The sequence below is a fragment of the Notamacropus eugenii genome, chromosome 6 (genome assembly GCF_028372415.1).
Source record: "Notamacropus eugenii isolate mMacEug1 chromosome 6, mMacEug1.pri_v2, whole genome shotgun sequence".
In the NCBI taxonomy this organism is placed as follows: domain Eukaryota; kingdom Metazoa; phylum Chordata; class Mammalia; order Diprotodontia; family Macropodidae; genus Notamacropus; species Notamacropus eugenii.
Window position 1 is genome coordinate 79205469 of NC_092877.1, and position 17230 is coordinate 79222698.

At 39.4% G+C, this 17230-nt stretch overlaps 1 protein-coding gene across 5 annotated transcripts in view; it reads left to right on the top strand.

Annotated features, from left to right (window-relative positions):
• The first annotated feature begins 1433 nt into the window (after positions 1–1433).
• RBPJ (recombination signal binding protein for immunoglobulin kappa J region) overlaps positions 1434–17230 on the top strand; it is a 110342-nt gene continuing 94545 nt past the window's right edge. The window contains exon 1 of one of the 5 annotated variants that reach the window (XM_072620414.1): positions 1434–1674. In XM_072620414.1, coding sequence (XP_072476515.1) covers positions 1655–1674 — 20 coding nt within the window. In that variant the 5' untranslated portion in view covers positions 1434–1654. Of the gene's footprint in view, positions 1675–2621; positions 2983–17230 lie in introns of those variants that run through there. The other 4 variants (XM_072620407.1, XM_072620408.1, XM_072620415.1 and 1 more) reach the window with 4 other exon arrangements.

Sequence of the window (17230 nt, forward strand, 5' to 3'; positions counted from 1 at the left end):
CTCGCGACGTTTGGGAAAGTTCCCACGGCCGTGTTGTGTCTGAAAAAGCCGAGGTGGGGGGAGGAAGGGGGCGGAGGGCTAGCCGAAAAGGTGATGTGTGAGACTAGGCCGCCCGCATTAAGTAAGGCGTCTTTAGCGGACGAGCATGCGCAAAACACCGCCCGCACATGCTCGGTTGGTCCCCCTGAGCCTTCCTAGGGTTTGAGTGGGACAAGTCCAGTTTTCTGGATTTGAATGAAACACTTGGGGAAAGGAGTGCAACAGTTTCTTGTCTTGGCATTAAATCCCTAGACACAAAGTAGCAAACAGGATCAAGGAGATTGGGCATGCAATTGTAGGGTTTCTGCATGTAGGTTTCACACTCCAGTTTTAAATCAGGTTTCTTAGCTTTTATTTCCCTATACCAACCTATTACTATCATTATACAGTGTCCCAAAAGTCTGTGTGGTTTTAAGCTATTATTAAAGTCTAAATAGCTTTAATAATAAAGCCTTAGTGCGGTTTTAAGCTATTATTAAAGCTTAGATGGCTTGAAACCGCACCAAGACTTTTGGGGTATCCTGTATACAGATTTTTGAAAATACGTGTATGGAATTAAGATTATAAAAAGTAGTTTGGACAGAAAGACGCTTGCGGCAAATTTAAACTATTGAAGAACTTGGAGACCCTGGTCAGCTCCACGAAAGGGAATAAACAGTTCCTTCTACGTAGTCACTCTTTGGATAACGTCCTGAACACACGCAGGACTGGTTTTCTACAACTGGGTCATAAAGAAACATAAGCAGAGGTCAGCTGTCTGCAAACTTTGTAATTTCCGACGGAAATTTCAGGGCGCGAAATTAGGCAGTTTCCTCTCAAGGAGCATTGCCTAGAATTTCATTTATCAAAAAGAAAAGAAAGTGGGATGCCCTAGGGGAAAAGTTGAGGATTCCTTCGTGGGACACCCCACAGACAGAATGAAAAGCTAGGCAATTAAAAAAGAGTTCCAATGGAAAGCTGCTTTCGAAGGTCACCTGCTCGGGAAACCCAGAAATCGTGGTTAATGCTATGAAAACCAAGGGCTGCTCCAGGGATGAACGAAGGTGGGGAAGCCGGCAGAAGGGCTGCAGTTACCACCAGGGCTGTTCAGTGCCAGGCTCGGGACTCCTGGGCTGCTCAAAGGGCAGGTTCACAGGGCGCACGCGGAGTCCCGTCCGCTGTGGGCTTTTCCCAGGTCCTTTCCTACCTTTCTCCAAGGCCCCTCCTCCTGACCCTGAGGCCCTGCCATTTCCCTTCCTGTTTTGGTCCCCTAAGGTCTTCCCAGTCTCCCGGCTCATCTCTCTGGGAGTCTTAAAAACATCAGCCACAACCCCCCCGGAACACCCAAGCTGGCTTTCCCCACGGTGGCTACGCGCAGGGAGCTCCAGCGGCCCCGCGTGCGCATGCTCCGTCGCCGCCGGGGTGGGTTTCCAGCGCGAGCCGCGGGATCTCCTACTACGAGGGCGGCGCTCCACTGGGAGGCGGGGGTGACTCGCGCTCCTCGGCCGATGGAACGGGAAGGGGGGGGAGAGCCACCGAGAGAGGGGGTGGAGAGCCCAGCGAGGAGAGGGAGGGGAGGCGGCGGCCGCGGCGAGGATCTCGCGAGGATTAGAGTTTTGGCGAGAGTTTGTGGAAGATGGCGCCTGTTGTGACAGGGTAAGTCTGGGGACTCAGAGCTGGGGGTGGGGGAGAGGTAAAGTTACCGGCGGCTCCCGACTGGCCGAGGGGCGGCGGGGGCCGGGGCTCGGGGTCGGGGCGGCGTCCTCCGTGCGGAGCGGAGCCCTCGGTGCGTGTGCGTGTCCGTGTCCGCGTCCATGCGTGCGTGCGGGGCTGCGCTCTTCCCCGGGACTGTTGCTCCAGCTCCCGGGTGTTTGTGTGTGTTTGTGTATGTGTGTGCGCGCGCGTGGGAGCGAGCGTGAACGTGGGCGCGAGCCGCCCCACGCCTGCCCTGGCCGGGCCCCCCGCGGCCCGAGCGGTCCCCCTGCCGCGGACTCCAGGGCCGGCCGCGGGGGTGGGGGTTGGATGTCCGTGCACGCGTGGGGCGTGGGGGCGTCCCCGCGCAGCTTTGTCTGGCAGCCCGGCCGCCCTCCGCCGCCTGCGCTCGTGCGCCCCGGGTCCCGGGCGCTTTGTCTGACCCTGGTTTCCTCCATCTCTGCCCGGCCCCGGCTCTTTGTCTCTCCGCCTCGAGCGCTTTGTCTGACCCCTGGCGCCCCGCGCCCCTTCCTCCCCCGAGGCCCCCTCTTCACGCCGCCCTCGCCCACCCTCTCCGCCGCGGCCCCTGCCTCGGCGCCCCGTCTTTGTCTGGATTTCCCCTTGTCCATCTCCTCCCTCCCTGCTGAGCTTTCCGTGTGTCCCGATCTCCGGGGGACTCCTCTACCCCCGGGCTTTGTCTCCCTTTCCGCCTGTGCCTTCCTCCTCCCCCGTCCGGGGAGCTTGTCTCTTCCGTTTGTGCCCCAGGGACTCCGTCTAGTGCTTCTCTGGGGAGACCCCCCACGGCTCGATGTAGCACCCTCTCTTCCCGGGATTACATTGTCTCCCATCCTGGAACTGTCTCCTCGGGCTAGGTTGTTGTTTTGCTTGGAAATAGTGGCGGGGGTGGGGGGCGGTGTAGTGGGGGTGTCAAGAGTCAGGTCTCCTGGTGATCATTGTCCCAGCTTTCTTCTATGGGTTTCTGCCAGCGGGACTTGGGCAGCTGTTGGCATCCCCCTCCCCCCCCCTCCGGGTACCTGAGGTGGATGGGTATTGTGGGAGGACTGGAGGGAGAAGCCAGATATTTTTCTGTTGGTGCCTGAGTAGCTTCAGATCTTCGCCATTGGATATTCAGTCTTTGTGTTAGTGGGATTGGAGAGGTCCTTGATGGAAATGTTGGGAGTTTCAGGGTGACATTTTTACATTTACTGGACCTTATCAGCCGTGTGTTTGAAGGGAAAAGGGGAAACAACTGATGGGGAATTGACTTAATAGGTTTGTGCAATTTTTGTCTTGCTTAAACTTTAAATAACTGAAAATTGTCTACATTTGCTGCTAGGTACTGTCAGAACCAAAACCCCTGCAGTTTTGACTCAGATGAGAGGGGCAAGTACTTAAAAGACTCAGTGTACATTAATTTCAGCCTCTTAATAAGACATCAAATGGCTGTGTATAATTATCATAAAGTTACTTTAAACAACGAGATTTTTTTTTTCAGTTAATCAGTTATAATATTGGGGATTTAGGTTGTTTCAAAGTTGTACTGTTAGGATGTTTCTTAAAAGATTGACTAAAATTGATGGAATGCATTTTGTTAGTTGTAACGTAAAGATACTTGCAGATTGATCAGTAACCACCAAGCTAAGAGCATTGGCATGGATTTGATGATTGCTTCGTTGTATCTACGATTAGTTAACTGGTTTTGGAAGATAGATTAAATATTATTTCATTAGGGAGAGTTCTTTTTTCTCATTTGTAGAAATTGCTATAAATCAGTCTGATAGTTTTAAGGGATCAAGAATGCAATGTACTTAGCTGTAGTAACTAACACATGACATTATTTAAAATTAGCTGTTATTGGTGATGATTGTAGTGACATTTGTTAATTAATAGGGAAGTTATTTTCTCATCAGTGTTATACATTTCATGAAATTTTATAAGAATTTTAAGCAAATTAGGTTCCATTAATAAAATGAGTAACCCAGTGAAAGTAATAAATTAATCAGTGGGAGATTAGCTTACAATTGTTTTTTTCTACCTAAAATCAAGAAGTAAAATACTTATATTTGTGATAATTTTGGATATTTTCAGTAATGTCTAAGTTGTGTAATGAGGCAGTACATCAGTAATTCAGTTTTTATGTTCCCAAGTTCAGTGCCACTTTTCACATGTATCTTTCACATGTATCTTGCTGACGAACCTTGTTTCCTCTTTAAGAACAAGTCAGAGAAGGAAAGAGTACTTCAGTAGTGGATGGAAAATGTGTTAGAATGTAGACAGCAATATTGGTTGGAAAACTTAAGCCGTACATCTAGGAAACAAGATGTTAAAAATTAAGGCTTCAAGTAAAGTATGCTGTTTTATTCAGAATTAAGTTTTTAGGTAAGTAGATAAATTACCAAATACAGTTTTAAGAAAAATGTTGTGTCACTTAAAAGAAGTTTTAGACTTCCATAGGTACTGGATTTTAAGTAATTAGGTTCTTAGCAATTTCCTTTTAACAGCATGCTGCTATCACAGTATTTAGTGAAAGTATTCTTTTTATGTAAGTGGATGAAAAGTAAAGATTATATAAGGAGTTTGTACAGGAAAGCACTTGTTGAATTCAACCATTCCTCAGGGATCTATCTAAGGGAAATGACTTGTTTGAAAATCTCTGCTTATATGTCACTTTTTTAGCATAGTGCATTGCACATAATCATATTAATAAATGTTTGAATTACTATTTTCATTTTGCCTATTTATAAGGGTTAGGTAACTTTTTAAAGTTCTTTGGTTTGCCGTTCGTACTACTGAATTTCATATTCTCTCAACTAGGGGCAGCACTTTCCCATGGAATGACTGAAAGTTGTTCTTGGCATCTGACTTTGTAATTGTGTCCAAGTTACTTTACCCCCTCTGGGTTAGTTTCTCAACTATGTGGTAAAAAATGGGAATTATAATACTTACCACCTATCTGTAAAGGATGATTGTTGTGTATTACTGTTTCCATGATGTCTTCTCACTTGAAACATGTGTTTGAATCATTAGTGTAGCTGAATATGGAATATGGTTAAATTTCATAAGGAATGTCAGATTATAAACTCTTTAAGTTTCATGGAAGTCTTAATGGTAATAAAAGAATGAATAAGTTTAAATGGGTTTTAAAGTTTTGATACACAAAGCAGATGCTTAAGGTTTGTAACAAAACAGAGGGCAAAGGAATTAATGTGTTGCTATTATTTGGAATTGGGATGGAGAATGAAAAACAGAGTATGAAATAAAACAAAGATATATTGTAAATTATGGAATTATCTTTAAAGATACGCTTTCCATCATAAGATTATCCTGAGAACATAAACTGTTAAGATTGCACATTTTTAGGATCTTATTTCTATTTTGGCATTTTGAAATCATTCAATAAATGAATTGCCCCTACTTAGTAACTCTTGAGTTACTTGTTCTAAAGAGTATTCCTAAGAGTAAGCATGGAGATGATTTCAGATTTAAAGAAAGTGAGACCAAGTGCCTGCTGGCTATGTGATATGCTGGAACTTTGATAGAATGTAATTCACATGGAGTGGAATTCATTGTAAGGTTATATTGGTTCTCATGAAAGGGGATTTAGTTACTAAGGTACCAAAAGAACATTATCATAGATGGTTTTACTATGGTGTTTCTAAAGTATAGCTCCTGAGAACAGTATTATGGTAAGGGTCTAATGTTCTTTCTTGGGTTATTAGTAAATCTATTAAATTATATTGTTTTATGTGCAACTAAGGTGTATAATACTTGTACATTTTCTATTTTCTTTGGCCGATTGGTTTCTGAGTGATTGTCTGTGCTAAATGCTCTCGTCTCCCAGTGTCTCCCCCTTCTGTCTCCCCACTAACTCCCCACGCTAAGTGTTCTCCAGTCTTTCCCCTCTAAGACTACCTGGCATCTCCTCTGGATTTATCTTGTATATGCTGATTTATGTGGACATTTTCTCCCCCATTTGAATGGAAGTTCCTTGGGAGCTGGAAATACTTTTGCTTCTCTTTACAGTCTCAGCGCTTAGCCCCATACCTGGCCTATAGGGAGCATTTAAATATTTGTCAGTTCATTTTGGATGATAAGAGTACACATTAAAGCCTTTTTGTTATGCTGTGTTAAATGGGTCTGTGTGTTAAATGTTTCTTGGGAAAAACCCACCCTCCCCTAGACGGGGTGCAAGATTATTATACTTGAATTTATAGTTGATTGGTTGTGTGGTAGAGCAGCAACAGTTTATTTAGCATATTTCTCAATAGCTCTTAGCACATGTGCTTGGGCTTGTTAAGCAATCTGATTTCGTATATTAAACTCTAGTGGGTGCTTGGCTATTGTCACTAATATCCTAGAGTCAGTCACCACCATCTGTGGTGTCTCACACTTTTTTTCTTTCATCATGACCTTTGCTTGATAATAATAACAGTAATAATAAATAACATCCATCCTATCCTTCCCTCACAATTTACAGAACCCTTTACTCACAGTAAGGCTGTGAGATAGGTAACACAAGTGCTGTTATTCCTATTTTACTGATACTCTGAATGCCAGGCTGGTACCATATAGGATGCATTCTAGGTATGTACCCTACCAGTACTTTTGAATGCCTTTCAGGTCTGGTACACCATGAAAAAATAATGATTTTTGTCTCAATGTAGCACAGTGGCTTAAAAGAGCTAATATACAGAGTAGAGACATCAGGGGATCTGATTCAGTTTATATACTCTTTGATTTAGACCTTGAAGGGAGAAATCCAAACCCTTAAATGAACAGAGTTGACCTTTAAGTTTTCAGTCAGGAAACTGGGGCCCAGGGAAATTCTCAATAAGCATTTATTCAGCACCTACTATGTGCTAGGTAATGTGCTTGGGATGTAAAGAAGAGCAAAGAACAGACCTTTAATAGTGAAACTAACATGCAAACATCTATGAACAATCAAGACCAATTGAAAGTTAGGTTAGAGGGAAGGTATTACCATTAAAGGGGACTGGGAAGGGCTTCTTAACAGAAGGTGGATTTTAGTTAGAGTCAGGAAGACCTGAGTTCAAATACTAGCTTTGTGATCTGGGCAAGTCACTTAACCCTGTTTGCCTCAGTTTCCTCATCTGTCAAATGAACTGGAGAAGGACATGCCAAACCAGTCCAGTATCTTTGCCAAGAAAACCTCAAATAGACTCACAAAGATTTAGGACATGTTTGAAACACTGAACAAGGGAGTCAGGAAAGCCAGGAAGTGGAGATAAGAAGGGAGATAATTTCAGGTATGAGGGACAGCCAGTGAAAATGAATACAGATGGAAAATGAAATAGAGTTGGGAGCTGGAGTGTTTCATGGGAGGAACAGGAAAGAGGTCAGTGTCACTAGATTGTAAAGTATGTGGGAAGGAATGATGTGCAGGAAGACTGGTATGGTAGGAAGAGTCCAGGTTATGAAGTACTTTAAAAGCCAGATGATTATATCTATCTATCTATCTATCTATCTATCTATCTATCTATCTATCTATCTATCTATCTATCTATCTATCTAGATATATATATATATATATATCTATCTATCTATCTATCTATCTATCTATCTAGATATATATATATATATATATATATATATATATATATATATATATATATATATATATATATGATCATGGAGGTGACAGGGAGCCACTGGAGTTTTTTGAACAGGAAGGGTGTGCGTGTGAGACATGGTTACAGTTGCTCTTTGAGAAGATCACTTTGGTAGGTGAGTAGATGGGAGTGGGGAAGAGACTTGAGAAGGGGAATGGGCAGGACTACTACTGCAGTAGTCCAGGCATGAGGTGGTAAGAGCTTATCCTAGGGTGGTGGCAGAGCCAGTGGAGATATACAAGGACTGCCATGAAAGTATAATTAGCGGGACTTAGTAACAGTAAATTGGGTATGGGATTGGGGGAAGTGAAACAGAAGAAGGTGATTTTCTCATAGGTAAGATCTGAACCCTGGTCCAGTAACTTAAAGTCTAGTGCTTTTACCCCTATACCACGCTGGCACTCTTTATTGTTAATAGTAGTCATTTTGAACGTAAAACTTGGTGTAGTTTGATTTGACTTAATGTTTAAATGACAATTTTTGAGTCTAATATGCTGTGGAAACTTTTTGATACATTAATACTGTGTAATAGTGTATTGCAAATTACAATGTGATTTTTATATTCAGTTAAACATTTAATAAACATCTATTCTGTGCAGTGTACTAGAGATACAAAGACAAATGAACAATCTCTTGATTCTATTGGGGGTTTTTGTATGGACATAGCTAAGTAAATGTGAAGTAATTTAAAGTAGAGCACTAAGAAATGAAGGTTGATTAAGGCACTGGTAATTGAACCTGAACCTTGAAGGAGGGGATTGACTAAAGCAAAGGTTGAGTGAGTTTGTTCCAGCCTTGGGGAATGTCATGCTCAGAAGTGGAAGATGAAATGTAGAGTTGGGGGGAGAGGCATAGGGTACCCAGCAGTTCAGCAAAGCTGGAAGGGGAATGGTGTGAAATGTGCTTGGAAAGGTAGGAAGCATATTGTTGATTGGCTTAAATGCCAGACTGAACCTTGTGTGGGGTCAGATCTGTGCTTTAAAAAGATTATTTTGTCATCTGTGTGAAGATGGAGTTCTGGAGAAAGAGATAGGAAACAAGGAGATTAATTAGGTAGCTACTGCAATTGTCTACCAGAGAGATAATGAGAGCCTGAACTAGGGTGGTAGTTGCGTGAATGAAAAGGGAATAGTTTTTAGAGTTGTGAAGGTATGCTGGATAGGACATGGCAATTGATTGGACGTGGGGAGTGAAGTACAGGGAAGAGTCAAAAATAAACCTGACATTATGAATCTAGGTGAATTTATGGTGGTAGTGCCCTCGCTGGAATTATGAAAATCAAGGGGAGAGATGTTGATGGGGGAAAAAGACAATTACTTTCACTTTTGTACTTGATGAGTGTGAGATGCCTGTGAACCATCTAAGTGGAGACATCTAGCAATACTTGGTGATGTAGAATTGGTGCTGGGGATGAAAGTGTAAAGGTAGGCAACAGTGTATTTTAATATATTTAAGGGGCTGAATCTTTGCTCTAACAATGCTTTATCTGTGAGTATAAGGTAGCTTTTTCAGTACCTCAAGGTTTTCTTGGTGTGGTACAACAGTTTTCATTCCTTCAATGGCCAACCTCATAGTTGATGTGGTAAGAGCCTGCTGGAGCTTGCTATTCTCCTAGTTGTAAGACTCTGCTCCCTGATGAGGTATCAGACTAGATGTTAGAAGAGATAAGGAAAAGGTAGATTAGAAAGTAAAAATTGTCCCAGTTTCTCTAATCCTACATGGAAATTAGAATGAATATGCAAATTTTCCTCTACTTTATTGGCAATCAGGATTAAGTTTAAGGATGGAGACTTACTTGAGGAAGGTGATATTAATTTGATGACAAACAGCCATTTAAACAGATTTTTAAAATAACTTTTATAAGGTTTTATTAACCAGGAGAAATGTTAGCTGATTTGTAATAGTTTTATTAACAGGAGTTATGATCTTCTACATTTATCAATGACAAAAGATTACACATATCCTGGCATTGAGTACCTATAGCTTTAAAAAAATGTAGTACTAGTGCTGTAGATGTTTTTTAATTATAATGGTTAAAAATCTTCTTTTCAGCCTACCTTAATTTGTTTGAAAGTCTCAAACTTATTAGCTAATGCTTATTTTGTAACTATAATAAAATACCTTAATAATATTTTTTCCACATTGGAAAACTGCAGACCTACTAGGGACACTGTACTGTGTAAATCACAATTTCACTTTTATTTGGTTCAGTAAACTTGACCTTCAAAACTACCTGTGAGGGAAGCTGATTTTGCATGTGAAATGAAAAATAGAGCCATGTGAAAACCCCTAAACTCATTTATGTGGCTAAAAATGGGTGTTAAAGTAGCTAGCCTTAGACTTATGAATGGAAGGTTTAAGAGAAGTGTGGAGTAATATATTAATTCTTTGATGGCTCATTTTTCATGATGGAGTAAGCCCAGAATACATGTAAAAGGAAGTCACCCACCTGGTGGCATTTAACCTGGAAATACTTGAGTATTCCTCCATGAAAAGCCATACATATTCGTATATACATACACATATACGTTTAATGTCAGTTTTATACTGTCAGTAAACTGGTGTTCTATATGAGGTTAGAGATTGTTTATACTAAGTTCTGGTTATACCTCTACCAGAGAACTATGACTTTTTTTTGGACTCAAATTGTTAAAGGAATGTGAAATACTTTGGTAGAGTAGAAAGACAAGCCAGTAAACTAGAAAATAGGAAAAGTGTAATGGAACCAGGACGATTTATCCTGGAGAATGTCTGAAGGAAAAAAATCATTGTTATTCTTCCAAGAGTTATGAAGGTTTATTAATAGAATAGTTAACAGTTCTTCTCTCTTCAACTCCAGAGTGGAATATGATAAAGATCACTTATGTATAGTCAGATAGAATGAGATGACTGTATTGGTAAAGTATATTTCTTATTTCTCTCCTCTAAATCTGACTTTCATAAAACCTGATTGTGGCTGTTAGTCACTTTTAAAGCATATTTTATGAATACGTATACACATACCAGTATGAATAGAGAGCTGGTCTCTGAGTCAGGTGACTTGAATTCAGATCCATTGCCACCAACACAGACTTGGCTACATGGTCCTGGGAAAGTCACTTAGACTCCCAGGGCTCCAGGTAACTCTTAAGGTTTTTTTTGTTACAGAGAATGTACCTTGGTTATGAAAGATTCCTCACTGGGACCATCCTGTACCAGCAAAATTATGAATATAGTTAAAAATGTGTGTGCATGCTGTGTGTGTGTGTGTGTGTGTGTGTGTGTGTGTGTGTGTGTGTGTATTTCCTTTCAAAGAGATCTACTTTTATGATGTGGCCTATGTTTTGGAGTATCCTATACTTGGACCAGTATGGTAGATTTGAGGGAGTGTTTTTCTGATGCTCGGTGAAATTTAATTTGATGGAAGCATATTCCACTAAAGTGTGGATATGAACTCTTCCTTTTCTGGCAGAGGGTTAAAAAAAAGTAAGTGATGCTTCTGAGATATAGCATTCTAGATTTAGAGCTGAAATGTGGCTTCTTAACCTTGTCTTTGTGTCATGACTCTTGGCAGTCTGAAACCTCATTGATCCTTTCTCAGAACTTTTTTTAATGCATAAGATTGCAAAGGGAACCCATCATGTTGAAATAGTTACCTATGTGCGTGTGTGTGTATATAACACATATGCACACAGGTGTGTGTGGGTGTGTGTGTGTATTTTGTCAGTCATTTCAGTTGTGTCTGTCTCTGTGACCCCATTTGGGATCTTCTTGGCGATGATACTGGAGTAGTTGCTATTTCCTTCTCCAGCTCATCTTATAGACAAAGAACTGGAACAAGCATGGTCACACAGCTAGTAAGTATGGACAGGTTTGGACTCACAGAGGTGTCTTGACTTTAGGCCAGCACTCTATCCCGTGTATCTGTTAGCTGCCCCTGTGTACATTAGTGCACACACGTTTATGTGTGCTGTTGTTTTTTTTCTTCTGAGTTCAGAGATCCAAGGTTTAGAACTCTTAGAGGTTCAAGTACAGTCCCTTCCATTTTTTACAGGTGAGGCGACTGAGGCCCAGGAAGTGACTTTCCTGATTGCCACAGCTAAGCATGTAACTGCCCTGGTTTTAAACTTGTTCCCTCTGATCTTAAATCTAGTACTGCAACTTTTTTTTTTCTCTACCACTATAATGCCATGACATTTCACAAAATATCATCTTATTTTTTTTTCAGGAGTATTGTCTTTTGTTCTTGCAGATTTTGTTTTATAAAGTACTACATTTTCTAATGTGTCTTTTACATTCAAAGACTATTAGAGTGTATAGGAACTTCAGAGTACACCTTAGTGCTTTGGCCTGTTTTGCTTGAAGAGTCTGATGGCTAGCCAGTAACTGTTAGGAGTAAAGCCTCAGTCTTCTAATACTGGTTCCAGCGTCCTTTCCCTGGTATCATTCAAGTCTTTATACTGTTTGGTTTTCAGGTTGATTTTTAAGGAAGAAAGAGCTACAACATTCCCATTATTGTTACTGATGTAAATATCTCCCAGTGTTGGCTCCAGGCACCAAAACCTGGTTAGTAGCACACTTTCATTGGTGCTTAACTTTTCCTGGTATATAATAAATCTAAGGTACTTTATAAATGTGAAGAGTAGTTGAATGTTTTTATTACTATAGTGATAACAAAGAACCTACAGATTATCTGCCTACTTGGTTTATGCCTCATTGTTGACTGTTTCATGCTCGATGTTGGTCCTTTGAGTACCAGGCCGCATGGTATTCTGGGAATGTGATTAAAAGTGTGCCACTTAATCTGGCTTTTGATCTCAGTTTTGATACTCTTAGCAGCATTAATTTGGAAATCATCTAATATTTTTGGGCTTCAGTTTGCTATTGATAAAATGGTCAAGTTGGATTAGGTGACTTCTTAAATTTCTTTTAGCTATAAAATTCTCTGGTTCTTTTTTTTTGGGGGGGGGGGGAGCAGTACACAGTGTAAACATTACTGGTTCTGGAGCCAGAGACCTTCAGTTCAAATCCTACCTCTGGCAGTACCTCTCTGTAACTTTGGGTGAGTCACTCAACCTCCTGGGAACTTGTCCTCATCTGTAAAACAAGGAGATTGAGAAGCCCCTTTCAACTCTAGATCTGTAATCTTCTGTAGTGCTTTATTTTACAGCAAATTATTCTAGAGAAAGTTGCTCAGTTTCTCTTGTCCCTGATAAGCCCTGGGTCAGCAGAGGTAGATGTACCGCACTGATCAATATCTACCTTTATCCTGGTTTGAGCTGCCCCTCTAAAACTGGCTGAATACCTTTATCTTTGACTTCAGTGCCCATTCTTATTTTTGTTCTACCTTATATCTAGGCTTTTTGTTTTGAACTGGCTTTCTCCTTTGACTCCTTCTTTGCTTGTCTGGTTGAATGCCTAGAAAAAAAGGAGTAGAATGGAAGAACAGCTGATTTTTTTTCTAATACAAGGTACCCAAAGATCTTAGTGCTGTTCTATAACTATGGATAGTAGTTGGTTGCTTTAAGTTTTAATAGATGTGTACATGTATGAATATATAAACACACACATATATTTACATGTATATACAACACACATGTATTTATATGTGTGTACATCCACACAGGGACACAATATACATATATATGCTAATTTTTAAATTGGGTCAGTTTTTTGGCATTGAAATACTAGGCTTTAACATCCATAGCTGGTGTCCCAAAAGTTTTATCCGAGTTTTAAGCTATTAGAGCTATTTAAGCCAAAATGAGGGTAAAGATCAGTCACTGTGGTACAGCCACCTCCTGGGCAGCAGCATCATCAGTCCTTATCAAGAAAGGGTAAGTGACTTGCTCAGATTTACAGAGGTAGTGTCAGAGGTGGAATTTGAACTCAGGATCTCTGGCTCCAGAGCCAGTGATGTTCGCACTGTGCAGTACTTTGCCTAGAAGAATTATAGAATTTTAGAAACCTTTGCATATGTATGTATATTTATACATATTTATATATGTATACACACATACTTACACAACTGCACCCCCCCCCCCCCCCCCCAAACAGATTATATCTCTTTCAGGATAGTATAAAGATACTAGGCCTCCTCTGCTACCAACAATGTTAGTCTAAGCCTTGTAAAAATATGTTAAATCTATGGTAGCATTCGAATTGTTTAAATGATGGTATTTCAAAGTATCTTACTAATGAATGGTACTTTGGCAATGCAGTTCAAATATGTCTTCAGAAGTGTAAAACTAAAAGCTTTAGGGAGCTGGTAAACAAAGGACTTTTAAAAACAGTTTTAAAAGGGCATATTTTATATTTATTGGTGATTGGATTTTGTTTTGTTTATCCAGTATAATGGGATACTTTTTAAAGTAAAATGAAGTGATGATTCATTCATTGTAGTTCTTTTTTTAGATTGTATCTTAAGTAGAGGTCATAGATGACAGTTGTACTGTGAATTGAATAGATTTAAATACACTAAGATTTGTTTGAATATATCTGGTCTAAATTTTTTAGGAATTATTTTGTATTTTGTTCCTTAACATTGGGAACTATTGTCAGTTTTAATTTGTTTCTATAATTAGGTAAAAGAAATATACTTTATACTGTCTCTTAGAAGTAAGGTTCATTATGTTAAGTATATTCTATATTAATTTTTTTTTAAAGGTATCAAGAAAAATTTATTTAAAATGGAGTTCAGAGTTGGGAAGGCCTTCCGCGTTCCTTCCCCTGAAGGAATGGGTAGCTTCTAGTATGGCCATATATTAATGTTTTATAGTGCTGTTTTTCAGGAATTTCAAAATTCTACTAAAGATAAGTGACAAGTATTTATCAGAAAACACCAAGTTCAATTTTATATTATATTATAAAATTTAATTCTAAAGAAACTCACTTTCCAAAAATGAATAGATTTTGAACTGAAGTGTTTCTATAAAAATATGGTTTATTTGTGATTAAAATTTCCTCTACTGCAAAATTCCTGTTTGCGTGGCATTTTTTATTACAACAACTTTGTGAGCTGTAGGTTTTTAAATGTTAATAACCTCATTTCATAAATGAAGAAATTTAACTCTGCGAAGTTAAGTGACTTGTTCAAGGTCATACAAGTGTCAGAGTTAGGATTGAAATTCAGACCTCTCATCTCCAAGATCTCCATCATAACATATTTTTTCTGAATTCATCTCTGCATTTCAAAGTAGCATTGGATTTGCCGCTATTGGATATCTTGAACTGGATGTGCCTTATGCATCTTAAACTCAACAGGACCCAAATTCAACTCATTTTCTTTCTTTTTCTTACTGTTCAGGATATCATCCTTTTCCCAGTTGCCCAGGCTTGCAACCTCAGTATGGTCCTTTACCTCTCATACTCTCTTACCCCTCCCCCCATATCCAATTTGTTGCCAAGTCTTGTTAAATTTACCTCCATAACATCCCTAGTACATACCCCTTTCTCCCTGTTGACATTGGCACTCTGACACTGGATTAATTTGGACGTAGAACATTTTGGGGTCTAAAATATATTGATAGAATTCACAAATGTTCCTCTGGGGGACATTCTATATGGATTTGATTAGATTACTATATAAATTTGATTTGGTATTCCTTCACTTTAATTTTGAGATATCCAAAAGGAAAATAGAATGGGCATTATTCTCAAAGATACTTGCAAGTGGAATATTTCCAAAGCTGCATATATAGGTTCTGTCAGTATATTTTAATTGGAAATTGTTCCTTTTACATGGTTGGGGTTAAATAAGTGCTTGTTATTATTGAAAAAGGGAATATCAGAAATTTCAGAACAAAGAAGCAGAAGTTCTGTTTTCACACACTCCTTCCTATAAAATAACCATATATAATTTTTTGGTTGTAGACATCATGTCTTCTTTAATGTTTTAGAGGGAAAAAATCACTGATTGAAGTTTTCTGCTGGAAATTCTTAGTTACGTTGTGTGGAAAAACTGGGCTTATTTGGAATATCATTTGGGAAGAAAATGCGAAAAAACACTGGATTTGAGAGTCAGAACCCTTGAATTTGAAATTGGGCTTTGTCACTACTTTTGTTTATGATCTAGAACAAATCACTTAAATTCCCTAGACCTTGGTTTCTTCATCTCTAAAATGAGAGGGTTGGACCATATCTCTAAGATTCCTTCCAGCTTCAAATGCTGATGGACTTTTAAGAAATTCTTGTCTAGTGGTAAAAAAAAAAAAAAAATAGGTCCATATAAAGGGACACAGTCTCCAGTCCTGCCTACCACTAAACTGCTGGATTACCTTTGAGAAGTCACTTAACTGTTCTTTGTCCTAATTTCTTTTACTTGTAAAAAAGATGTATTTGTTCTCTCTGCCTTACAGAATTTTTGTGAGGATAAAAATGGCATAAAATAGATGTAAAAGTGATATGAAAAAGTCAGACATTATAAAGGTATTAAAATATGTATTGCTTTTGAGGTTTTTATGTATCATTTACCTTTAACTTTCTTGCCTTACATTTCCATTCAAGCCCCAAATTTTGCTATGTAATGTCATGGTTCTAAAGCAGACCTGCATACCTTGTGGCCCGCCAAAGGATTTCCCTTATATACAAAGGATGTTTTCCTCTGCATTTTTCTCAGGCTGCCCTAAATCCTTGGGTGTGCTGCAAGCGGGCCCATGTCCCACAGATTGTGCAGGCCTGTTGTAAAGCATGGACAGAACTCAGCTCAAACTGAGTTTGAGCTCCAAAGTTCCAGTCTCCTTTCTACTCAGAGCTCCTTTTCCTAATGGTTATGCTTCTGGCCTCTCTAGGCCCCTCAATTTTGGGCAAATATGGCTACACACACTGCTTTGATGAGCAGGATGTCACCAGTTGTCCCTTGGTAAGATGGAAGAACACCAGAGTTTATCATCTAACCTGCTTCTATACCTGAGGATCACTGGGGTCTGCTATCCTCCCTTCTGTAGTATTAGAAAAGGACCATTACCTTTCCACCTCCCTTATATCACATAGTAAATTCTTAATAAATGCTTTTTCATTCACTTCTTCTGTCATCAATTTTTCACGTCTGTCTATCCAGGAAAGACCTGCGTTCCAGTGGTAGGTAATTTCCTAGACTCTAAGTTGTATAGAAGATACATTGGTAGAGGGAGTTCCCTATATCAAGGAAATCCCAGGTCCAGTCTCTATCTTCATAGTAGAACTCGGGTAGCAGCTGTATATGTAGCTTAACAATTTGTCAGTATTTAAAGGACATTGAAGAGTGTTTAGATGTCAACATTTAGAATATATTCTCTTCATGTGTTTATTTTGAGCATTAAATGGATAGTTGGGATGACAGTGACTAAAATAACTTTGGAAATTTTTGACAAGTTATTTCTCCTTTTAGTGCTCACTAATATACTGAATAGGTCCTCCCCCCACCCCTCTTTTTAAGCTACTTCTCCAAGGTTTTTTCCTTTACTTTCTTATTGTGTGCGGAAGTGTGTATATAAAAATACGCTCTGAAAATGAGTTTTCTGTTGCATTTAACAAATTTTTGAGTCCTTACTTTGTACAGAGTTCTAATGATGCTGTACCAAAATTACCCAGCCTAGGTCAAGTAGCCTAAATACTCTGGCAATGAAATAGTACCCTTAAGTGCTACTCCATCAAATCTAAGATGTATCAAAGTATATGCAAATAGTTTTACTCTTAAGATTTGAGTAAAGCATTAGATTTCCTAGCAAATTTAGACAGAATTTTGATACTTGTACTTTGAAAGGTTCTGTAAGCAACAAAGGGAAACTTTTCTGCCTCAAAATGTACAATAAGCAAGTAGTAATTTGAGAAGTGGAGCTTCTCATATTATATTTCTATGTAATAAAAAGGATTGTAGAAAGCTTTTAGAAAAAACAGGCTATAATAAAAGTAATAGAATCTGATTAGAAGGG